The sequence below is a fragment of the Maylandia zebra genome, linkage group LG3, assembly GCF_041146795.1.
Source record: "Maylandia zebra isolate NMK-2024a linkage group LG3, Mzebra_GT3a, whole genome shotgun sequence".
NCBI classification, from domain to species: Eukaryota; Metazoa; Chordata; class Actinopteri; order Cichliformes; family Cichlidae; genus Maylandia; species Maylandia zebra.
In genome coordinates, this window is record NC_135169.1 from 26,864,259 (window position 1) to 26,890,049 (window position 25,791).

The 25,791-nt window shown below is 41.0% G+C and overlaps 1 protein-coding gene across 2 annotated transcripts in view; it reads left to right on the forward strand.

The window, feature by feature from the left end:
• shroom4 (shroom family member 4) overlaps positions 1-15,904 on the forward strand; it is a 101,651-nt gene extending 85,747 nt beyond the window's left edge. For both annotated transcript variants that reach the window (XM_004573759.5, XM_076881629.1), the window contains 8 exons: positions 3,164-3,225; positions 5,460-6,251; positions 7,796-8,452; positions 9,959-10,088; positions 10,189-10,290; positions 11,944-12,114; positions 12,241-12,383; positions 12,909-15,904. In XM_004573759.5, the coding sequence (XP_004573816.3) occupies positions 3,164-3,225; positions 5,460-6,251; positions 7,796-8,452; positions 9,959-10,088; positions 10,189-10,290; positions 11,944-12,114; positions 12,241-12,383; positions 12,909-13,071 (2,220 nt within the window). In that variant the 3' untranslated portion in view covers positions 13,072-15,904. The remainder of the gene's footprint in view (positions 1-3,163; positions 3,226-5,459; positions 6,252-7,795; positions 8,453-9,958; positions 10,089-10,188; positions 10,291-11,943; positions 12,115-12,240; positions 12,384-12,908) is intronic.
• The last annotated feature ends 9,887 nt before the right edge of the window (positions 15,905-25,791 follow it).

A 25,791-nucleotide genomic window follows, 5' to 3' on the forward strand; every position in this document is an offset into this window, starting at 1 on the left:
CAAAGTTTTAATTTGATGTAAAAGGAATAGAAGTCAATTACTGTATATAGTGACTATAAAGTCTAATATATATATACCCTAGTAAGCTATACTACTTTTTCCTTTGGGAAGGTACCATCTGTGCAGTCTGCAATTTTGTTGAAGAAAGATGTTGAATCTATTTAATATTTCTTGAAAAATAATTGATTTCTGTGCATTTTTTTTCACACTGCATCAAATTAAGGTTGATTACGTCGATTAAGCATCATGAGGTGGAGCGTGAGGGGTGGTTCCCTATTTTTTATTTATTTATTTTTGTTGTTGCTGGGAGTTGGAACCCTATTAGTTAGGTTGCTTAATATTTACACTAAGTACTCTTTAAAATACCAGAATAGGGAGGATGGTGTAGGTTTAAGTTTATTAGATTGATCAGTATTGCTGATTTTTTGCATACAGGTATAACAGAATAGCTTTAGTGTAGTTGTTGTTTTAAACTTGAGTATGAACTTATACAAAATGCAGCAAGATATTTAAAAAACAGTTTTGTTGATTAAAAAACACTATATCGGATTCATATCGGTATCGGCAGATATCCAAATTTATGATATCGGTATCGGACATAAAAAAGTGGTATCGTGCCATCTCTAGTTTCCAGCTTAATATTCTTCTATCAGTCTGTTTTTAGCTTTGGCATGATTTTATACACGAGGTGATGAGGAAATTGGACTAAGACCAGCCATAGCATCCACTGAGGGATGTCTGCGAGGTGGGAACAGGGCGAGGCTGAGGCAGCAGTAGAGTCGTGAGCTTCGAGAGATCTGCACGGTAGCCACGTAAAGAATGATAACGAACCGAACAGCATCACCAGGAAGCAGACTGGGTGGGAGTCGATGACAGATGGACAAAAACGTTTTTACATCCACCACAGTGGCAGAGCTACAGAATAACGAATGTAAACAACCTGGTTAAATGACAGCAGCCGTCAGTTGTTCTGTGTCCAGAGGGAGGGCATGGGGTCTACTCCACAACATTTATTTCACAGCTTAAGCATTATTCTGCAGTTTCAGACTTCCTGTATAAAAATGTTTCTCTTGTATAACAGTTATGGCCAAAACGTGTCATAAATAGTGCTAAGTCCCTTTTAATAATAAGTCAAAGAGCCATCCAAGTGCTTGTGAAATAGAGCTTGTTATTAGTTGTTATCTTTTGGTTTTATGCTCTGCTGACATCAAGTGACGGCCAAATATGTAAAATTCACTTCCAGCTGTGCCAACAGAAAAACCATCTGAATGTTCTGATTTGCATCACAGACAGTCAGAAAATATTCCTCCACAGCTGTGTGTGTGTGTGTGTGTGTGTGTGTGTGTGTGTGTGTGTGTGTGTGTGTGTGTGTGTGTGTGTATGTGTGTGTGTGTGTGTGTGTGTGTGATGAGAGTGCAATGAGTTCGCTCACTGTTTCCCTTGTGTAGTCACAACAATTTTGGAAGCTTCTGGAAAATTGTGTAAAAGTCTTAAGCCACCCCTTCATATGTCTTCATATTATTCCATCTGACACTTGAGTTCACAGCCTGAACTGTCTTAGGCAGCTAACTTCTTTACGTAGTCTTCAGGAATAGTTCTTCAGGCTTCTTGAAGGACACTCAAAGCTCTTCTTTGGATGTTGGCTGCCTTGAGATGATCCTACACTGCTTCAAGTATATTGAGCTTTGGTCTCTGGGGAGGCCAATCCCTGACTGATAGTGTGTCACTTCTGGGTTTTTCTGTCCAGGTATGCTTTTACTACACTGACAGTGTGTTTGGGGTCATTATCATGGTAAAAAATAATGAAGTTGTTGCCAGTCCGACACTTTACAGATGATATTGCATAGTGAATCAAAATCTGATGGGACTTTCTGTCTTCATTATTCCATCAATTTTGACAAGATCTCCAACACCACCAGCTGAAATGCAGCTCCCAACCATGACAGAGCCTCTACCATGTTTTACAGATGGCCGTAGACCCATCTCCTGACTTCCTCCATACATATTGTCAGTGATTTGAACCAAAAATGTAAAAAAATGGATTCATCACTCCATCAGACCTGTTTCCACTGATTTTCAGTTTTCAGTTTCTCCCTGTTTTGTTTAAGAAGGTCCACTGAGACATTTCCGATGAGGCTTCAGTGAACAGTAGATGGATCAACTGAAGAAGGCCTGGAGAGTGATTGCTCAAGACCAATTTAAAAATAAGTCCAGCTCCTTGGAAGCAAAATATGTTTATTTTACTGACATGCAATAGTGGCTCTGACTGTAAAATAGACAACAGTGCAGGAGATGAAAGGAGCGATCCATCCTATCTAAATAAAATCTTAAGTGAACAAACAAATCTACAAAAGCTGCATGTACTACAAACAGAAACATCCTGCAATAAAGCGAAGATGAGGTTAGCAATCTCTTTAACTGCATCCCAGGAAACTGTTACGTGCAGGGAGAAAAGGACCCAAATGCAAAGCAAAAGCAAAAAAGAGCAGAACTCAAACACAGAACGACAACGAGGCACGCAATCCAAGCAGAGAGCAGGAACAGTCCATCAAAAATGCTGTCCACAAAGAAGACAGCCAGGGGGAGTGATCAAAGGATGATTCACAGCAAACTGACTTCAGGGTAAACCCTGTGTTTTCAGTGTTATGAAGGTCCCGCTGCCTTCCCTTCCATTACAAAACGCAGCCTTACTAAACAGTCCTCACTCGAGCACATGTGATATGATGAAGAAAGAAAAGTTATAAATAGGAAGACAACAAACAACTCAGAGTGGAAAATGTACAGATGAAGAGATTTACAATTAAATCACACAAAAATACACAACAAATGTTAATATAATTATTAAAGGTCAGACAAATGCGTTTTTAGAAGACAACTTAAATAAGGTAGAGATGGAGAATATATTAAAAACAAAAGTGCATTTGAAGCTATATAACAATAAAAAGTTGACTCATTGTAGTTCATCAAGTTTGGTTTTAGACTTAGAAATACTTCACACTCAGCACAAGTTACCTCCACCTCTCTAAACCCCGTCACCACTGCAGGGTGGAGTAACACACCAATTTCCCTTCAGCTGGGACGTGTGCTGAACATCACTCAGCTGCAAATTGAAGCCTTCCTTCATTCCTTTGGTGTTATTAACCGCCATTAAATCTCTCCACAGACTTATCCTGCCAGGCAGCAGGAAACAAGCAAGCTCAACAGGAAGTACAGCCTGACCGAGAGGTGAGCCGCTTCCTTCTTCTCCCGCACCTTTTTTTTTTCCCTTCTTCTTTCTGACCTGGTTATCTTCACGTATTTGCTCACGGCCTTTCTTTTCACTCGCTCCATCCCCTGTGTGGTTCTCCGGAGGCGTTTAGGTGCGGTCGGGCCATTGTGCACTGGCGGGCGGAAATCCCACTCAGTCATGCCCGGCTGTGATTTGCCTGTAATGAGCTCTAAGTGTGTGGAGTAATCACGCGTGCTCCAAATGTGACCTTAATGATATGTGGTTGGATGTATGTTAGCGGGAGGGGCATTTAGGACGCATAGTGCTCGTTAAAGGGCCTCTGCTCGGATTTGACCTGAGACCGAAACAGCTCAGTGAGCATGGTATGCACAAAGGAAACATTTACTGTAATTGAACCGCTTTCACTGTCTCTGTGTTTTTGTTCCTGATGTGCTTTTTTTCAGGAATACTCCCTCTGGAAATGTCCATCTTGTCTTTTGTTACTCGAACTTTGATTGTTTTTATTTAGCAGTTTATTTTAACAGGAAGACTCAATTTTGGGGGGCAAACAAACTGTTTCCAAAAGCATTTTCAAAACTTTAACAGTATACACACTTTACAAATAGAGCACAATGTCATCAGAAGAATTAGTGAAAAACGTGGCATTTGGAACCAATTCAAAACAAAATTTTCAACCCAACCTGCTCTAAACCACCTTTTCTGTTCAGTTTGAAGGTTTGAAGCACGTTTTCTCTCCACAGCAACTCCTGTATTTCAGTTTTAAATAGAGGATCAAAGATGCATGTGTTTTGTGACGTGCAACTGTAAGAACCTCCTGCCAGCATGCATAAAAGCAAGCACAAGGCTCACGATTTCAGTCTGTATAAGTGCAGTCGATAACTGGCAAGCACTTCATTTTATTTTTGCTTCTTTGATAAAGGAAAACATCATTACTTAGGGTGTAGTCAACAAGATTGACCATTTTCATGATCTTGGTGTCAAATCATACATATACGTTCACTAGACACTTTATTAAGTACACCTTGCTATTACAGTGTTGGACAGCTTTCGCCTTTGCAGCTACTTTAATTGATCATAGTGTAGATTGAACTAGGTGCTGGAAACATTCCTCAGATATTTGGATCCATGTTGGTATGACAGCATCACACAGTTGCTGCAGATTTGTCAGCTCCACATCCATGAGGAGAATCTCCCGTTCCACCAGATCCCAAAGGTGCTGTGTTAGACTGAGATCTGGTGACTGTGGAGGCCACTTGAGTGCAGTGAACTCATTGTCATGGTCAAGAAACCAGCTGAGATGATGTGAGCTTTGAGACATGATTTGGTGTCCTGCTAGAAGCAGCCATCAGAAGATGGTACACTGTGGTCATTAAGGGATGGACACGGTCCGCAACAATACTCTGTGGGGTTTAAATGATGCTCAGTTGGTACTAAGGGGACCAGCGTGTATCCACACACTGTTACACCGACACCTGAACCAATGATACAAAGAAAAACCTCAGCATGCCATCTAAATGTTGTGTGAATTGTAGCCCCAGTCTCCTGGTCTTAGCTGACAGCAGAGGCACTCTGTGTGGTCTACTGCTGCTGTAGCCCATGTTCTGCGTACCTTGGATGCAACGAGTGGTTACTTGAGTTGCTGTTACCTTCCTATCGGCTTGAAGCAATCTGGCCATTCTTCTTCACCCACCCACTGGACATCTTCTCTTTTTAGACCATTCTCTGTACACCACAGAGATGGTTGTGTGGGAAAATCCCACACAAATCAGCTGTTCCCGAAATACTCAGACCAGCCCGTCTAGCAGCAACAATCATCCCAAACTCAAAGTCACTTAAATCTCCTTTCTTCATCATTCTGATGCTCAGTTCATGCAGTCTTTGGACATTGTCATAATAAATGTTTTTTGCAGTCATTTGGCGTTTGAACTGAACTGTTTTTGTTCAAATTTAGACAAAAAGAAACCGAAGAAGTTTTTAAATTGTAAATTTCAGGCTTTGTCAAAGTTAGAAATATAGAAATCACAGGCAAAGGCCAAAAATTCACGTGGCGTGAATGTGAGAAACAGCTAGGCTAGTGTTGACTAAGCCTTTCATCCTCAGCTGAGCTCTGTTACAAGGAATTTGTGTCACGATGTTTCTGAGCTCTTCCTTTATCTATAAGCTTGGCTCACTCTCTATTTATTTATAAAATAACCTTTCTCGTGTCACTCTACTTTCTCCACAACAAAAGGGACTACCCAAGCTGGAGGCGGGAGTCCAGACCTCCAGAGAACATCGGTCAGTACCAGCAGCACCTCCAGCAGCCTCGATGGGGCCTCAGACACACAGACAGCAGCACCGATGACCACAACGGCTACGCTTTTGCACCTCCACCAGCTCCTCTTTATCTCAGAGGTCGAGCCATGTCCGAAAACGACCTCCGCTTCGACAGCAGCCAGCGCTGGTCCCCTTCAATTTCCATGGCAACCAGCCAGACCCTGAGTGAGGTGGAGGAAGGCAACATGAGACGTGGAGATGCATCAAGTGTTTCCAGGCAAAACAGGAAGAAGACACCCCCTCCTCCAAGACCACCACCCCCAAAGTGGGAGCAGTTCCACCGCCGGCGAGCGTCTCACCACACCCTGTTCTCCTCCTCATCTGCTTCTGCTGCTCCTCACTCCATCCCTGCCTCCTTCAACTCTCCAGGGGCTCACTATTCAGCCCACTCGTCCACCTACGTCCCTCCACCTGACACTTCCAGGCAGAGGTCCTTCAGTCTTCCTCCAGAGAGGCAGGAAGTGGTGGAGGGCGGGTGTCCAAGATGCAGCTGCAGTCAAACCCAGGAACGCACAATCGCCCCGTCCAATCAGAATCAGCCTCAGTTTCAGGAACGCCTCATTACCGTTGCTCCACCTAGCCCCATGTTCTCCAGGAGGGGATTCAGGCCGGTGGCTCCGCCCCATAGAGAAAGGGAGGCTGAATCACCTCTGCCGCCTCCACCGCCTCATCCTCCTTCAGTAGCAAAGGAGAACAGTGTGAGCAGGTGAGACTGGAGAAAATGCTGATGTTTATAAATAACTTTGTTTTTTTATTAAATGTTGAATTATTTGTTTTAGAAAAGTCAGAAAAACGAGAAGAAAAAACTTTTGCATAACAAAACAAGAAGATGATCGATTCCTGTTCTCAGGCATAGAAAACCAGTAAAGATCAATATTTGATGGGCTAATATCAGTCACTGTTAATATTTTAATCAGTGTTGGGCAAGTTACTTTGAAAAAGGAATTAATTATAGTTACCAGTTACTTCTTCAAAAAATTAACTGAGTTACAAGATTCGAAAAGTAACTATTGCGTTACTTTAAAGACATCTTTAACCCTCTGGGGTCCGGGGTATAATTGGTCATTTTTGACTACTTTTGATTTTCTCTCTACATTTTACCTTTAAAAACTATTTACTTTGCCTTGTTTGGTTTCATTCTTTTCAGCACAACCTCACGTGTGTGAAAGTACAGTTATGTTTTCATGTTGACATACTGCATTGACACCATTGATCTAAAATCAGACAAAAAAACATAAAATCCAAGTAGAAATTTACATTTTTTACTGTAACAAACACTTTTTTAAATAACCATTTCAAACTATTTACAGAACAATCAGCTGTTCTGCATTCAATAAGATGCCACAAACTTTTTGTGCCACTCCAAATATTTCTGTCCACTATAAAGGAGAACATCACAGCCTGATACCTGCAGGTCTGACAGCAGCAGGTGTATCACTCCTGTTTCTACCTGGAGACAGCAGCCGCCTCATTGTTCTGACACACAATGCAAAACTATCCACAACACTACACACTAACTACACAAGACAACACATGAACTACACACTCCAAACACGCTAAACATCACAAATCTCTCACATCTCAAAACTTGCTCTCCCACTCTTTTTCTGCTCTCTCTCTCTCTCTCTCTCTCTCTCTCTCTCTCTCCATCACTCCTAAAACTTCCCCCTCTTCCTAAACAACCAAATGTCACTTTGCCATATCATTTTTTAATTGGTCGACATGGTGCATTTGTCCAACAAGACGAAGGGGCTGTTTTTGTTGTTGTTTTTTTTGCTCATAAGCAGAGAGTGCTTGCTGCGCTGTCCTTGGACAGTAAACGTGACGAAACTATTGAGGAAAAAACTCTGCGTATTTATTGTTTATCATGACTCTGGTTTTATGTGGCCTCTCAACACAATTTAAAAACTGGTATATGTCACCTTGTTGCTTTTGTCATCTTAAAGTGGTCATGTGATTGGCTTACCACGACTACTTTATTCTTCCTCAGTGAAACAGCAGCACTCATGCGCTTGTTTGTCCCCTGAGCTACAGGTGTTGTGCCAAAAAGTGATTGTCGAGCAGAAAGTGATAGCTGAACGCGGGAGCGCGCAGCTGCTTAAAGCTGTAGCGCCCAGTTTACTTACGTAGACAGCTACTTCCGTGCAACTGTAACGCCGTTATTCCCATCACTGATTTTAATAGACTCCTAATTCCTGTGCTTGGTTTACTGATGTGTCAGATTATTTTAATTCTCTTGTTTCTCTGTAGTTCATCTGCGACGGACGTCAGCTGCAGCCCAGACCACAACAAAATTACAGTCAAACCTTACAAACAGCAGCCCAGCGTGAGACCTGGAGCCGAGTGGGAGAGAGCTTCAGCCCCCAGGGTTCACAGCGACACGGCGACCCCTCCTATTTTAGAAAACGGAGGTGTCATCGAGGCTTCCGGTAGATATGCCAGTCGAACCGACTGCGAGCAACTTCGTGTGGACAGAGGCTTCCAGATGGAAGATCAGCAGAAGATCCTTGAAACGGGAACCGAATCAGAGACGACCCTCAGCCCGAGCCCGGAGCACAGCCTGGAGGCTGACCTGGACGTCCCCCTAGAGACCGACATCGATGACTTCCAGGAGGAGGAGCTTCCGGGAGAGGACATTCCCATCACAAGCGAGCTCCCGTGCTTCGCCCTCCCTGTCACGGTCCTGGAGACGGACATCGACACGCTCCCGGATTCTGAGGCATCTCCGTCAGGCAGGACAAGGGTGGAGAGCAGCTCCCTGGAGGAGGAGCTGGAGGGTGGGGAGAGCAGCAGCAGAGAGGGGCTGAGCCTGGAGGAGCTCTTCCCCCAGAGCAGTGAGGGCGAGTCGGGCACAGAGAGCTGGAGAGAAGCACAACCCGTAGAGCACAGCACAGACAGCCTGGATAGGTATGAGAGAAGAGAGTGTGTGTGTGCGTGCGTGCGTGCGTGTGTGTGTGTGTGCGTGCGTGTGCGCGTGCGTGCGTGCGTGCGTGCGTGTGCGTGCGTGTGCGCGTGCGTGCGTGCGTGTGTGCGTGTGTGTGTGTGTGTGCGTGTGTGTGTGTTACACAGACCATTTGATTTGTACAAGACTTAACTGTTCTCATCACTAAGCTCATTCTGTTTCCCACAACCTTTCCAAAAGACTTGGTTCTTCTCTGTTAGGTTTACAGATGGTTCGTAGTCGCAGGCACAGGTGCATGGTGGGTAATTAGCACCACATAGAGTGCAGACGGGTTCATTTTTTTAAATCTTAAAACTGAAAAATCAACAAAGAAACATTTGTTTTTCATTTTTGTCTTCACTTTTTTTAATGAAGTCTTTATTGTCACTGTACAGCAATTTTGAATGCAATCTCACCAACAGTCCTAAAAAACATATAAAACTATATAAGATTTAAAAACAGATTTAAAAAGGGGGAAAGCATAAAAACATTTTTTTTAGTCTGTTTGCCCTTTTAATTGCTCTGCCCCACCTGATGGTCACAGATTAAACAGGAGGTGACCGGGCTGGGAGAGATCTGTGATGATATGATTATGATATTAGGCTGTCTGAACTGTGTAGGTCCTCACAGTTTCCAATCATTTTAACCCTTGATAACACTGATAACCCTCTGGACCTTTTTCTGTGCCACCACACAACAAGGAAACCCCACGTGGAAGCAGTATGTTAAAATGCTATCTATAGAGTTGAAGTAGGAAACCAACAGTCTCAGAGGGATGTTCTTCCTCCTGAGGACACTCGGGAAGTAAAGTCTCTGCTGTGCTTTCTGGGATCAGATCCTCCTTGATGTAAACTCCCAGAAACCGGACGTTTGTGACTCGCCTCCACATACTTCCCACTGATAATTAAAGACAGCACCTTTTGTTACGAATGTGTTTAGGAGCAGGTTGTTATCTCTGTGAACGGACACAGTACCCTTCTTATCTTTAATTTCAACATCGTACGATCCTTTCCAAAGGCCTGGATTGGACCCTGACAAGTTCTTTGACTTAACACTGAAAACTTTTATTTTAGCTTACCTGTAGTCCAGACAAAGCCGTATAGATGGAAGCGGGTCAAGTTACCAAAAAACGTAGTTAAAGTAATTGTGAAATTCTAAGTCATGGATTTATTTTTAATATTTCAACCCATTATGTTGAAAAAGAACTCCCCTAAGCATTACACAGTGTTGAAAAAACAAAACAAACTTCACTGTCCTCTCATTTGGCTTCATGTTTCACAGTTTTGGAGCCGAGTTGTGCCGAGATGCCGCTCGTTAATGTCTTGCCTCATTAAACCCACGTAATTAATTGCACTTCTTTTACATGCACCTGTAATCTCCGTGTTTTTACAGCTTTGTCTGTTTTGCACCTCTTTTTGTCTTTTATCACTGTGGGAATAACATAAACTCCCCTGCCGGTGCCTTCTCCACAGGCGGTCAGGAGCTAGCTCCAGCTGTTCGTCCTATTACAGCACATCAACGGCCAAGGCTCAGATCCTGTCGCAGATGAAGGACTTCACAGATAACAGAGAGCGCGACAAGGATGACGAGCTGACCTACAAGGTAATTCATGCGACTGCTGTTTGAAGAACGGGTGTGGTGGAGATAAAGGGAGAGGACCGCTCCTGGTTATTGGGCTTTAAGTTCTTCCTCTGTTGTGTAGAAACAGCTGATGGAGAGCCTCCGGAAGAAGCTGGGAGTGCTGAGGGAGGCTCAGAGAGGACTGCAGGAGGACATCAGAGCCAATGCACAGCTGGGAGAGGAGGTAAGGACGAACTCATTCACCTGGTCATTATGTCAGCACAGAACAACACACTTATTAACATGTTGTATTTTTCTTGTTCAATCAGATTAAAAGAAAAGTACCTTTTTCTTTTTAAAGCAAAGCTGTTTATTGCTTTGTTTTAGATGGTTTTGTGTGGTTAAACACACAAGAGTGGTTAAACGCTCTTGTGTGGTTAAACACACAAGAGTGGTTAAACGCTCTTGTGTGGTTAAACACAAGAGATCTAATGTGCTAAGAAGAAGTGTGATGTGTAGCGCTGCAGTAACTGCACAGAGACGAAGCTGATGAAAGAGCTGTTGAAGCTTGGTTAAGAAGGGAGGTGCTCATCAGTGAGCGGCAGTTTGCCTTCACTGGCTTCAAGAGTACTACAGATGTGATGTTTGCTTTCTTGTGTTGATGGAGAAGTATATGATAGCGAGAGGAGCTGTGGTCCTGCATGAGGAAGTCAGGAGGGGCAGAGAAGTATGTGAGGGTGGTGCATGTATGAGGACAGCGAGGAGGTGTGCGATAGGAGTGACAGATGGGTTCAAGGTGGGGGTGGGATGATATGCACGATCTGATATCCTCATGTTGGTGTCGTTCCTGATAAAAAAACAAAACAAAAAAAAAACTAATTCTGGTCCAGGTTCACCATTGCAAGTGACCAATCACATTGTAGTGATAGGGGTTAAGGTTAACCAAACTATATCCTTAACCACAACTGCATCCTAACCCCCGCCCTGAGCCTGACCCGGACAGCCTCTCCTCCTAAGTGTACGTCATCAGCATTTTTGTTTTCTGTGACATCATAACAGTGTGATTGGTCAGATGCAGTGTTGATCCTGGACACATATTATGATGATCCAGGAACAACACCAACACAACGATCACACAGACTGGGATTATAATAGTGATCGGCTCTGAGCCCCTTTTTCTATTGACTGATGAGGACAAGCAGGAGTCTCTGTGGACTGTGATGTTTGCAGACGACGCTGTGATCAGTAGTGAGAGTCGTGAACAGGTGGGAGAGATCCTGGAGTGGAGGAGGTATGCTTTGGAGAGGAGGGGAATAAAAGTCAGTGGAAGCAAGACAGAATCCATGTGTGTGAATGAGACGGAGGCAGGTGGATAGGTAAGCATGCAGGGAGTGGAGGTAGAGTTTAAATACTAAGAAAAGAGGAAGGCCACAGAGAATGTTTATGGATAGTGAAGGAGGACGTGCAGGTGGTTGGTGTGACAGAGGAGGATGGTAAGGATAGGGTTTGATGGAGGCAAATGAGCCACTGTGACAAACCCTAAAGGAGAAGACATTTAAGGAAGTGTTTAAGAAACACGAATGAACAGTGCAAATATGAGTGTAAGAGTGTGGGGACCTTTAAAGCTAATAGTGTTCAGCCTGCTAGGTTTTTTTCTTCACTTAAATTAGCACATTGTGTTGGATTTTCTAACCAATAGGAGGCTACAAAAACCAGACAGGTTTATTTGAAAAGTTCGTGGCAGTTATTTTTTTTATAGCATCTTATGGATGCAGAATGAAGAAGCGTGTTGATGCTGGGTAAGGTTTCACATCCACTGCATCAGCTCTGTGTTTCATCAGCTCTGTCCATCACGTCACTGACTTACAGTAAATCTGCTCTTCCTGTTTGCTCTCAGGTGGAGAGCATGGTGGTCTCCGTGTGCAAGCCCAACGAGGTGGACAAGTTCCGCATGTTCATCGGCGATCTGGACAAGGTGGTGAGCTTGCTGCTGTCGCTGTCCGGGAGGCTGCTAAGGGTGGAGACCACGCTGGACACACTGGACCCTGATACGGAGCACCACGAGAGGGTGAGGGTGATGAGGGTGGAGAGAAACGAGGACAAGAGCAGATGTAGACAGAGTGGACTTGTAGTGCATCGGGCTTTGTTTTTAAAATACCTCTATTCTCCCTCTCCCTCGCTCTCTGCACTGCAGCTCCCCCTGCTGGAGAAAAAGCGTCAGCTCATGAGGCAGCTGTCCGAGGCTCAGGACCTGAAGGACCACGTAGACCGCAGAGAGCAGGCTGTGAGCCGCGTGCTGGCCCGCTGCCTCTCTCCAGAGCAGCACAGAGACTACAGGTGGGATATATGCCCAGTGTGGCAACATAAACAAACCCACCGGTGGAGAGTTCTGGTGAGAGCTCACTTTTCTTTGTAAGAGTGTAGTCAGGAGCTCTGGAATGGGTTCATCTAGAGACTGGAAAGTGTCACAGATCCTGCAGCATCTGGTGAGTTCTCTCTGGACCTTTGAAAATCCAGTGGAGATGGTCTAAAGTATCACGCCAGACCGTATCCAGGTCGCCAAGGGAAGCCAGGAAGCCAGATATCTCTAAAAAGTCTGGGTCATGTGCATAATGTGTGTTATGACCTGGGTTTTCAGTGGGGTTGTCTCTGAGCATGCACCTGAGCTCGTGCAAACCATGGGAATCTGACTGCTTCACTAAATATAAGCTGAGCTCAATACATTTTCTTGTGTTGAAGGGCAGCATGTGACAGACACTAAAGCATGTTAACTCCATAAATCAAAGTATCAAAGCTCAACATTCTACCCCAAACATCTTAATAATATTCACTGTGGGTTTTTTGTGTTTTTCCCTTCGGCAGCCACTTTGTGAAGATGAAGGCCGCCTTGCTGGTGGAGCAGCGGCAGCTGGAGGACAAGATCCGACTGGGAGAAGAGCAGCTGAGGGGGCTGAGGGAGAGCCTGGGACTGGGGCTGGGGCTGGGAATGGGCATGGGCATGTCGATGGGATATGGACAATATTAGGAACAACAAAGCTTGAAAGCGGAGAAGAAGGAAGGGTTTTTTTGTAGACTTTACTTGGATATGAAGAAAAGGAGATTTGGTGATTACGATTTCATCTGTCTGAGAAAAGGATGCCATCCTGATCAATTTTCATCGTGAACCTCCGCTCTTATTTTGAAGGAAAACTGCATCACTTGTTTTGAGACCAAGTATGAAACCATTGCTAGGAGCTGATTAACTTGGAAATAACTGGGCTGGCTCCATCTGCAGATAGCGAAATCGTCTCCTTGTCTAAAACTGACTGCCTCACAGATTTCTGAAGTCTTCATGTAGCTTCACATTTAGCACCTCGAACTACTTTTTTAAGGATTAGCAGACCTGTACGCAGAGAATTCAGGTCCAACACAAACAGCTGAATCAGCACCCTGCAAGGCTCTAAGTAGGTGAGAAGTAATGGAGGTCTCTCAACAACAGAGACCAGGAGAGAGGCACGAGTCCAAGGTGTCAAAATGAAAAAAGACGGGGGAAAAAAAGACTGTTATTATCATTAACTACAGACTGCAGTGGATGGATAAATCTAAAGATATACCAAAACATATCAACAATTAATCTCCAGGATATGCGATCTGAGAGCACAGAGCATGCTCAGTGTTGGAAATGGGGGGCGATCTGTGAGTGAAACAGCTGGTGAAGATTCATAGTGAGCGGCTTCTCGTGGACCGAACGAACACGTGAGAAAATGTTGTACCCTCTGCTTCACGTTATGAACCACGTACTGTAACATTTATTGTCCTCTAACCAGTATCGCGCCACGCTGCCAAAGACATTTTTGCTTGTTGAATGTGTCACTAAGACGCTGCTCACTTTGTTGTTGTTGTTTTTAATGTATTTAAATCTCCTGGTTCAGAGAATTAAAGGATTTTTTTGGTGCTTAACTTAACCACACTAAAGCCAATATTGTGAAATGCCATTTGCAGGATTATTAACAGCTAAACATGTCATTTCTACAGCCTTCAGCAACACATATACTGTTTTATCTAAGCATCATATTGTCATATCACTTTATATTCTTTTTACTGTAATGTCTGTGGCTGTAAACATGTGTTACTGTGTGGAGTTTGACACTTCACTGACTTGTTCTGCCACGGAGTGACCGTTATGTACAGAAGATGCGTGTTTATAATGTATATAGCGGTTTTGATATTTGAAATGACTGGAATAGGTTGTAAAAGATGAGAAAGAAGACCGGAAGGAGTTGAAGTTTACTGTATATTTTGGCAGTGGATGAATCCAGTGTTTGGTTTGTGTTAAACTAAACTTTGTGTATCCTTTTTCATTTTTTCTGTCCAATAAGCTTGTTCAAGCAACTGTAAAGTTTTAAAAATGTTTTTAAGTCCACCATTTTTGCCCTAAAATTTGTATTCGAGTCCCAAATGTTGTATAAATTTTGGCTATTTTTGATAAGAAGATTCAAACCCTGTCAAACCCTTTCAGTATATATAAGGTTACATCTAGCAGCCAGTTAGCTTAGTTTAGCATTGATGACAAGCCCGACTCTTTCTGCCAGCAAAATTAAATAATTAACACATTGTATTTTGTTTATTGATCCATAAACAAAGGATTGAAAGTGTGAAAACTGCAGTGTTTTAAAGCTCTACCTCTTGATGCTAATGGAGCTAGCATCTTGGTATTTAGGATTTAGCGGCTAATTGTTTTAAGTTGTTTATTTTAGCCTTGTTTTAAAGTTCAGCTCAAATTAAACAAAACCAATCTAATCACTGAGTCATAAAGTAAATGTTAAACACCAATTATTATAAAAACATAAGGTAAGTATCACAATTGATACTGGAACAAAAGTGTAAAGACCTAGCTACTTAACGTAATTGTTTTAGCTTGTTTTGGTTTTGTTATAACTTTTAGGTTAACCACAAAAAACACAAAATAAACCATAAATAACCAACCTAGATACAATGTGTTAAATATTGAGCTTTAAAGTGCAGTTTGTACACATTAAACAAACAAAATGCAGTGTTCCCTTGTTTCAAGTCTTTCTGCTAAGATAAGCTAAGCTAACACGCTCTTGGAAGTAGATTGATATATGTAGTATCAGTTTTCTCATCTACATTTTATCTAGAGAGCAGATACAGCCCGTTTTAAAACTGAATTTTGTGGTTTTTGTTGACAAAATGGAGAGAATTCAGCTTTCCTGAAAGAGAGAAGAACTTCTAGTTAATTGTTTATTGTTACAACCCTCCATTAAACTTTAAAACAACTTCTGTCTTGTAATTTGGGATTTGTTGCCAAAATCCAATTCCAAGCTTTTTCCGCTGGCCTAAACCTCAGAAAGGAGTCCAGACCTGCCTGTCTGAATAAATACAAATTCAAAACTAGAAGAGCAAACCCCATTCCAAAGATTTCTAAGGAAAGTGATGCTGAAGGGAAATGAAACGGCTCTGAAACGCTTTGGTCCAATCTGTTTGATCATTTAATTATTGATCAACTGAAACAAAGAACAAACCTACATTTTATTCCATTATCATTTCATTTTCTTAAGATGTCCAGTTAAACTTAAAACTGTGTTACTCCCATGTTTTGTACATATTCAATGTATCCCTGCTCTATAAATTGACTGGAAATGTACTGATTTGAAAGGAGAGGGACAGAAAGTTGCTTATTGGACCTGAGAAAGAGAATAATTCTTCTGTTCATGTTTCCATCTGTCATTTTGATTTAATACAAACCATTTTTTGTCTCTTTTTGTAACATGCATTACTGAAAAGGCCTGTTTTATAACTGCAAAAACACTCATCTGAGGAAAAAGTACCATAAATAATAATAATGATATTTTAAACCAGCTTTGGGTCTCCTGCTGTGATTTATGCCCTCATGGGTAAAAGCTCTCTTTATATCAACTTGTCCGATGCTGAAATGCCATTCTTCAAATGTGGTTGGACGAAATACGGCTCGGGGTAAATGGAGGTTGACTGATGACGAGGGGGAGTCATTCAGCAGCTCTGCGGGATCTGGGGAGTTCTCCTGAAGGGAAATGATCTCTGTGTCATTAATACTGATGCTCTGTCTAAATTGCTGAATGGAGCAGAGGCCAGGAAATACAATATTAACGTACAGTGTCGTGAGTTGTATGTTTAAGGAGCAAAACCGCCCCAGTTTAATGTTTTGGTAACTCCCAAAATTATTTTTTATATTGGTTTAATGGTTAATCCACCAGATACACAAGCTATTTAACTAAAATGATGTTCTTAATGTTAAAATATAATTATTGTTATTAATGAATTCTGAAAATTACCATTTATAAAAAAGACCAAACTAAAGTACATTATTATTATTATTATTATTATTATTATTATTATTATTGTTGTTGTTGTTGTTATTATTTTGTCCAATTGCAGTTAATTACTTGCATTCCTGAACAGAAAAAAATTGTATTTGTATTCAGCGCTTTCATAAAAGCCAAATTTTTATGCATTTGCTACTACTAAGGTCATGTGGTTTAAGGTCTTTTGTCCTATTCACTGGAAAGTGAGTGAAAATAAAAATGGGTGTCATTTTACAGATTCTGCACTCAGGTCCGTATCAGTGAAATGCATCTAGATTCTGCTCTTTTTCTGATTCTGCCCATTTCTTCACTTTCCCGATGAACTTGCATTTAAATCCAGCCCTCTGTACTACTGCAGTCTCTCTGTGCCTGAGTCCTTTTCACAAAACATGAAATCACTGTTTTGTACATTTTAACACAATTGAATCCCCACATTTTGTGAAAGTCTGTAACAAAACCATCAAATCTGATCAAGGTTATTTAAATGCTGCAAAAGAAGAATGGATTGGAATAAAAAAAAAAATACATATCCTAACCTTAATTACTGCGGGAGAATAATGGATGATGCTCATAGTGAATAAAAAGTAAACTGACTGCATTTTTTGGACAGAGATTCACTTTTAATGTGTATTTTATAATATAATACAGATACATAAAAAAATACACTCCAAAATAGAAGAGTCCATGAAATGTACAAATGTGCAAAAATATTAATAAAAAATTATAAAAAATTGAGGCAACTTTGCCTATAGTACAATGTATAGAATGTATGAAAAGATCTTTACTGCAGATACTAATTTTACTAATTTAATAATACTAATTTTGTGTTGTAAGATTATAAGTTTAAAACATTTTTAGAATATAAACTGCTTCTCTTTACAGCTCCTCACTCCACCAGGGCACTTTCTGATAGTGTGCAAATGTGGTGCACGTACTGCGGCTATCATACAGACAACTAGGAGGTCCAAAGGTTGGCCTACCTATTATTGGCTGAGGTTTTAGTAGAGTTGTGGCTGAAACACATAAAAATATATTATTAATTTTAATCTCCCCAATCAATTTTGAAAAGTAACTAAGTAACTAATTACTTTTGAAAATAAGTAATCAGTAAATTAATTGGATTACTTTTTTGAAGATGCAATCAGTTACTAATTACTTTTTTCAAGCAACTTGACCAACACTGGTGATGATGTGCCCATCAAAATGAAGTCCTACCTCAGCCTGCTAGTCGCTTCAGTTGCTAGCTGTGATGTGACATATAAAGGGTTGACCGAGAATCTGAGTCTTGCTTATAGACTAACGACTTGTCAATCACGAGGTGAAATGTATCTTTTTTATCCTCCTCTCTGACTCTTCAGGGGATCATATCCTAAAAGAAAACTTGATGTTTTATTAAATATTAAATTAAATATAAACTGTAAACTTGCCAGATCACTGAGAAAATCATCAGCAGGGTCATCTTCCCAGATTTTACAATCTGAGTCACCTCATGATGGCCATCAGAAATATGACTTCAAATGTTAATGTGTGCAAGTCTTTTCTGCTGGTTCTCTGTTTGCAAGTGAGAAAAACTAAATAAAACAAAACAATACGTACATAGTTCACACAAGTATTATGAATAAAGGACACCAAAAGAAAATTATTTTGATTTGAAAGGATTTTAATTAATTTGCGTAAGTTTTTGAGCAAATAATGGATACAAGTAACAACAGCTTAACATTTCACTCCTCAGAATTATGTAAGAAGTGTTTGATTTCTTAATGAAAATCATCAGGTCATTAATAGGGATGGGTATCGAAACCCGGTTCTTGTTGAGAACCGGTTCCCACTGTTTCAGTTCCTTGGAATTGTTTGCCATTTTTGCAAACATTCCCTTATCGATTCCAGTCGCCCCGAATGACATCACCACGTTGCGGAGCGTCATTTACCTGGCAGGAAACATGGCGGCTCAAACGCTCAAAAGTTTGATTATACTTTACGAGAACGGATGACAACAAGGCAACTTGCAATACTTGCAAAGTAGATGTTTCATTTAAGGGAGGAAACACTACGAATATGCAAAAGCATTTGCTCACTAAACACGCGATGACCTTAAATGAATGTCGTGTTTTTAATTCCGCTCCGGATTCGTGAATCTCAACCCAGCAGCAGCGGTAACGTTTGCACGTCCTCTCCCGTTAATGCGGCAGGTAAATAATCAACTAACAGTGCATATTATGTTAGCGCGATCTGCCTTATTACAAAACCTGCCATTACTGTGCATTTAGGTGACCATGATGAGAGAGACAGAGTCTGGATCAGATGCTGGCAGTTCTCGCTGCAGTCTACCGGTAGCGTCTCCTTTCAGGCCAGGATAGACTAATGTCACCGAGCAGTGACTAAGTTTGTGGTCAAAGGCTTGCACCCATTTGCCACAGCAGATGCCCCGATTTAAAGTGAACGTGTTTAATTGTAGGCAGGGACATTACTGGATATTCGTGTGTAATTGCTACAGAATAATTTATGTTATACTTTGTTATTGCTACAGAAGAACATTTATTTTATTATTTTACATTTACAATGTTTTTTCCTGGGGACCCTGTGACACCCCATTGAAGAGCCGTAGGCTGGATCTCTTAAGATCTCACTGTTCTTTCAAATCTTCTCTATCAATACCCATCCCTACCAAGTACAGAGAAATGCAGGGCTTCAAACTAAAAGTTTCCATTTTGTCGGTGACTAGAAAAGTGTGGTTCGCTTTTACATCACAAAATGTTAGAAATATGAGCCATTCATAACAGCCTGAAAGGTTGGGAGTTTAAAATGCAAACCAATGGAAGCAGAAGTAGAAGTCTATAATGTCACAGAGCACACGGTGTCTCTTACTGTGTAGCATTGTACACAAGAACTTTAAAAATCTATAGTGTGTGAGGCTTTGTAAGTTAAGGGTGGCTCGCCCTTGTCGCCTGTGTGTAACAAACCATCTGTTAGGGGTCACGGATTTGACACCTTAGCGTTATGAAAGTGGGGAAACATACTCCTGGCTGAGCATGAGATTAATGCTTACAACTTAGAATCTCAGTTCTAAATGAAATTCAAAATGTTTTTTGTAAGTATGGCTAATGTATAATATGACTTCTAAGACACACACACACACACACACACACACACACACACACACACACACACACACACACACACACACACAACACAGAGAAGAAGAAGAGGACGGTGTCGTTTACCACGCATCATAAAAACCCAATCATTAATCTTCCAACTGTCTCTTTCTGTTCTGACTTTAGAGTCTTTGTTTGTTTATTGAGCCGTACTTTGGGAGTCATCTGTTGTGATACTGGTGAAAAAAGGGTAAAAATCTAAAGAGCGTGTGAGACTGTTAGCTTTGTTGTCTGGCAGTAAACTTTTCTACAATGTGTTAGTAAAGAGTGACTTGTACTTCTGGCCCGTTAAGCAATGGTTTAAGAAATTTCACTGCAAACTATAAAAGGAATCTGGGTTTAAATAGAACACAGCAGTGTTGGATTAAGTGTAGGAAACACTAGTGTAAGGTGTCTATGGAACAAATCTCCTTCAACGTTCACATTGACCAAAGTTGATGATTACAGGCATTTGTCTCAGTCACCTGATTGTGTTTAGGGAAAAAAAGCTGCTAAATACACTGAGATTGCTCCACATTGTTAGTTAGTTAGCTCTGGATGTCTGAGGGTTCTGTCAAATTTGGGGTGAACAAAAAACATGTTCTCTCGTTAGCAGATGTCTGCGCTGTCACTTGTCATGAAAATGTCCAGAGTTAGGGTTCAAGCTTCCTCTTCAATCACCATTGATCATTAATTGTGACCACAATAGATTTGTCACATGATCCCCATAAACAACCTGCTTTTATAGAAATCATTGTGACACAAATATTTAGTTTCTTGTTTCACAATGTGCATGAACTGAAAATCTTTAGTTTCGTGTTTATAAAGTATCGAAAAGAATACATTTATTCCAATGTATGAACTACACTTCTTGTAAAAAAAAAAAAAGAAGCTGATTGGAAATGCATTCAAAAAAAGCTCCTGCCATGATCTTCCTTCTGTGAGCGCGCGCACACACACACACACACACACACACACACACACACACACACACACACACACACACACACACACACACACCATTAATACAAAGGATTGCTGCAGCTTTTGGATTTTCACTCTTTGTTGGAATTAATATGTACAGTTGCATAAAAGTCATTCCAGTTTTTTGCCTTTAAATCTACGATACCTTTCTTGTTCAAATGGTTTACTGACATAGTAAAGAAGTAGCCGGGGAACAAAGTAAGTATGAGCAAGAATAGTTTACGGGCACTTTATCAAATAAAGAGGATTTCACCGTCTGCAGTTTGTGGGAAAAAAAGGTGCCACATTAAAACAAATCAGTAGATCCACAAATTATGGATACAGACTGGTTTCAGCTATAGTGGTAGAGGTACACTTCATGCACTTAAAAACATACAGTTCAAAGGCATGCATTAGAGTGCATTGGTGCACACTTGGGCATCTTTTATTTAACATGGTTATGCCATTGTGATTTTTTTTGCTATGCTCAAAACTCTATCATATATTTGAGATATATTTGACCTATATGCTTGATATCCAGCTAAAAACTTGAAAATATATATTTTTAAATCAGTAACTTTGCAAATTTAGAGAAAATGTTTTTGGAAAACAAATGAATCACGTTTTAAACACGGTTTGAATAATTAACGCTGGCAGACAGACATTTATGAAGCGCAGACATGCTTACCGTGTGAAAGAACCGCGGATGTCTTGGAGCAGAGAAACACGCTGTATTGTTGCTTTTCTCTTTTGCATAAGCAACGCCCGACTGTCAAAAACGCTCTGTGCGGGTAGCAACTTTGCTACCCAAAGTCGCACGTCCAGACATCAACCGGTCTTCCCACCGGCCGGCTGGACCCTCAGCTGGGATCTGCGGCACAACCTCGCACTGGCCACTGGGGCACGGCAAAACTTGTAAGTCCTAGTTTTGGTCTTCACTGCTCCCAGAGAATTAACAATTAAAGAGAGGGATCCAACACGAAACTCAAATCAAACGATGCAGTCGGAATTGTCCACAACCACGCTCAGTTTCACAAATAAAAAACTTGCACCAACCGTACTGTTCATAGACACAGGAGGGAAAACTGAAAACATCCCAGAAACTGAAATTGTAATCAATTAATCACGCGAAAGCCGCCTCTACGTCATTTTGCAAAGTTCCAGAGCCTTTATACACAGCATATGCCAAGCAGACTCATAAATCATATGTAGCCTTAGAATTAAACATCTACAGTTTAAAGAAACACACAGGTCAGTGCCTCGCTATTGTCTCTAAACATTAAGATCCATAAAAAATCAGCTTTATCAGCAGAGCATATAAGACCAGCATTCACAACAGACCTCTGCCAGATCTTCTGCTAACTCACGACCCACCTGGCAGTCGCACTTCCTGAGCTAAACTACTCACATCTCCGCCTGGACGCTGGTTCTGTCATCTGGTTGCTTCCTTTCCATCATCGGACTACACCTGCCTGCCTCCCTGCCAAGTCCCTCACTCAAAGTATATTCTGGATCCTCTCTGGACACTCCTCACCCGGAACCCCTTGGACACCCCCTCCTTGCATGACACTGTAACCTGCAATGCGTAAGCCCTAACCTCCATAGTCTAATCCTGCAGCTGTGATTCACTAGACTGCCACTGACTACTTGTCTCCTCTCATTATAGTGACTGCGTACCTCCATCCAAGCCGCTGCCCCTTTTTCCATTCCCAGGATCCATCCATGAAATCTTGCACCTAGTCATAGCACTCAGAGTTTCATGTTCACAGTTTGGCCTCATAGTTCTCAGTTCATAGCTTCCACAGTTCATAGCATTCATAGTTTCCTGCTTTGTACGTTAACTAGGCACTGTAAATAAAGCACTGTGTTCACGCCCGTTTTGCCTCCCCCGGTGTCTGCATGAGTCCACACCCACAGCCTGGCCCTCTCAGCCGTAACAGGAGCACGCTCTCATTTCACAAGTTGGCCTACATTTTCCAGAAAGACAGAAAGTCAGCGCAGTTAAAACCTGTAAAAATACTGAATCAAGAAAAAGGTTTCACACCATGTTTCATCAAGTTAAAAACAAATCCAGCAAAGCTGCTTTTAACACAAACATTTATCTTTCAGATCAGTGTCTAAAAAGCATCATTAAAAAATATGATCCTGCATTTACAAAAGTATCTCCTGTTTGTATAAATTCACACTGAAAACCAAAATACACAGCGGTTGACAAACAAAATTAAATAATGTATTGCACGTCTATGTTTTAAATATGGTATCGAAAGTCAATGCGTATATTGTCTAAACAATTTGAAATTTAGACGGTCAAATACACAAACTAACGAACGTGGTCGCAGGTGTCAGGCTTAACCCCAAGGAAAGAGTTTGTTGGCTCTTATCAGCCTTTATGCCTGTTCCCACCCATCCTCAAAGACTCCATCTCCCCCATTTCTCGAGATACACGGCGTCATAGGCACAAACCTTGGGGTATGTTTTGGGAAGCCGCAAGTTCAGCTTAACTAACCCATGAAAATCTGCTTGTAAAACACGCAATTTGCATTTCAGGGCGCCTGTCTAGAAACAAAGTCTTTCTATAAGGCTTATCCATGTTGTTAGGATAAAACAAAAAGATGAATTCACACTGAATTATCACTTAAAACAATCCGCAGGGCCAGCTCTGTTCTAGGATGCCCTCTGGACCCTGTGGAGGTGGTGAGTGACAGGAGAATGGTGACTAAGCTGTCATCCCTGTTGGACAACATCTCCCACCCCATGGAGGAGACTGACAGCACTGAGCAGCTCCTTCAGTGGCAGGCTGCGGAGCCCACGGTGTGGGACGGAGAGACTCCGCAGGTCTTTCCTCCCCACTGCTGTCAGACTCCACAACAAAGACTTTTGCAGCTGATCAAACACACACATGTGCAATAAGACTAAGTGCAATACTGTTTTCTGACAAAGTTGTATTTTTACTCAGTTGTATATAGCATTTTTATTCTATGTTTTATCATGTTGTATATTTTATTCCATTCTGTGCAGTTGTGTACAGTATATTATTCTCATTGTATTCCAGTGTTCTCTAATTTTTGCTGTATAACTTTGCACTGTCCACTTTCTGCTGTGACAAAACAAATTTCCCACGTGTGGGACTAATAAAGGTTATCTTATCTTATCTTATACTGTATAACCAAATAACCCATCATAACCAAATAAGGACATGCTTACTGTGTATATTTTCCAATTACTGTGCAGCCGAGAGAAGGAAATAAGTCAAAAACACAGAACCTGAATAGTAAAAATGTCTTTGGCTGCTTACCGGGCTGCTCTGAACGACAACCTGAAAAGAAAAACCGAGACAAACACGTGCATTTGTGAGAAAGCGAATAGATGAAATTATTTATTCAAACAATCTCACAAAATGATCTCACTACACTGCAACTTGTAAAATAATTCTGAGCTCACAATTTTTCTCACTGACTAATTAATACTGTTATACTTTAGTTTAATGTTTGTTATCACAGTACATGCACAATTTATCATATCAATACTGATAACAGACAAATAAGAAAACAGAGAAGATGGTTAAAGTAAACTCATTGGTGCCGTTTCTTTGTAATACAGGTTTGAGGGATGATCAGATGTGACATATGCAGTTACTCTTGCTGAACTGCGAAAAAAAATAACTGTCATGACAAAGAAAACTAACAAAGATAGAACATGAAATATCTGCACTTTATAAAATAGAGAAACTGACTGAATAGAGCACAAAATGTTCATATCAAATAAGTGTGAAAAGGAAACAGTCCAGTGGCTGATTTTGTTTGATTACATTTTAATAATAGACATGACTCTGAATGCCTTTAATGCTAAATGGACTCTTTCCTTGTATCCAGGTGAAACATTTCATTTAGAATAGTCACATTTGTACCTCTAATTAATCTCACACTTCGTCCACCCCTGATGTAACCTGAGCAATGAGAAAATATCTGAAAAAAATAAAACATTTTTCTTACGTTTGCATAAGGAAATGATCACCACAGTGAAAGCGCACGCAAACTGTTGGAGAGCCATCGTTATCTAAATAATATGATCAGCTCCGCCCACTTCTACAAGTTATCAGGGCCTCATCAAACAATCCAGTCAGACTTGTTGCTCTTTGTGGTTTTTGTTGAGAACAGAGATACATGTATTTACTAAAATCTTGTGTAATGTTTAAACCAAATTCTCCACCCAACTCCTTAACAGACTGTAACTGACCTCATCAGTTTTTCTTTTCTCCTCTAAGGACGTTATGTGTTTAGTAGCATTCTGTCTGTGTTCGTTATGCACACTTTAAGAGAAAGAAGACACCTTTTAACACTGCTTTGTTCTATAATTTGGGTTCATTTTGTTTTTCAAAGGACTCAAAGCAGACACACATGAACAGTTTTAATGAAAACTGGCACAACAAACAAAAGTATTAATATCGCAAACTTCACTTAGTCACAAAGTCCAAACTACTCTGCTCTTTATGGTTTGGAGATAAGCTCTTGCAGACTTACCTCACAGTCACAAGTATTTTTATTCCTTTTTTATGCCTAAAGATGAATAAAAATACTTCAAATTGAGGTTGTCATAATGCATGCATGACAGGGTTAATCATTGATCCTTTAATCATTTTCAAATTTTGTGTGACGGTAAATACCAATAACATCTCGAGCTGATTTAAATCGGATTAAGGTCAAAGTGAACGTCACACTGAATGTGAAAAGCATTAAAAACTTTATTGCTCTAGTTGAAACTTCCAAATGCTTAGCCAAAACTAGGTACGCAGCCAAACTAGGTAGTCACTGCCTAGCTCTTGACCTTGATCTTCACTGTTACCACCCAAGGTCAAAGTTGACGTTGGAAAAAACATTTCAAGAAACCGTATTGATCGTGCCCGGAGAGAGCTGTACAACACAAGCCATGACTACAGCCCTTTGCCATTTGGGGGTAGTTGCACGTCCCAAGTGCTCTCGTTACCAATGCTTTCCAGGTCTCGTGAACTTTCTTTCTTATTGAATGCATACAATGGTTACTAATTGTTACTAATACTTTTGTATGATCACTCACGTGGGGTTTTGTAAAAATGAGTAAAGTGCAAAACTGAAAACTGCTGCCAACACATTTCTGGCATAGACTGCTCTGGGAGCTTTCAAACTGCTTCCATTTGAATGTTTTAAGATTATAACACTTTATAGTCATCACACAATATTAAGAATTAGGAAGGTATTATTAAATCCACAAGCCATATTCTATAAAGCCTTACTCCTCCCTAGTGTGCGATTTATAAACCCCACTATAGAT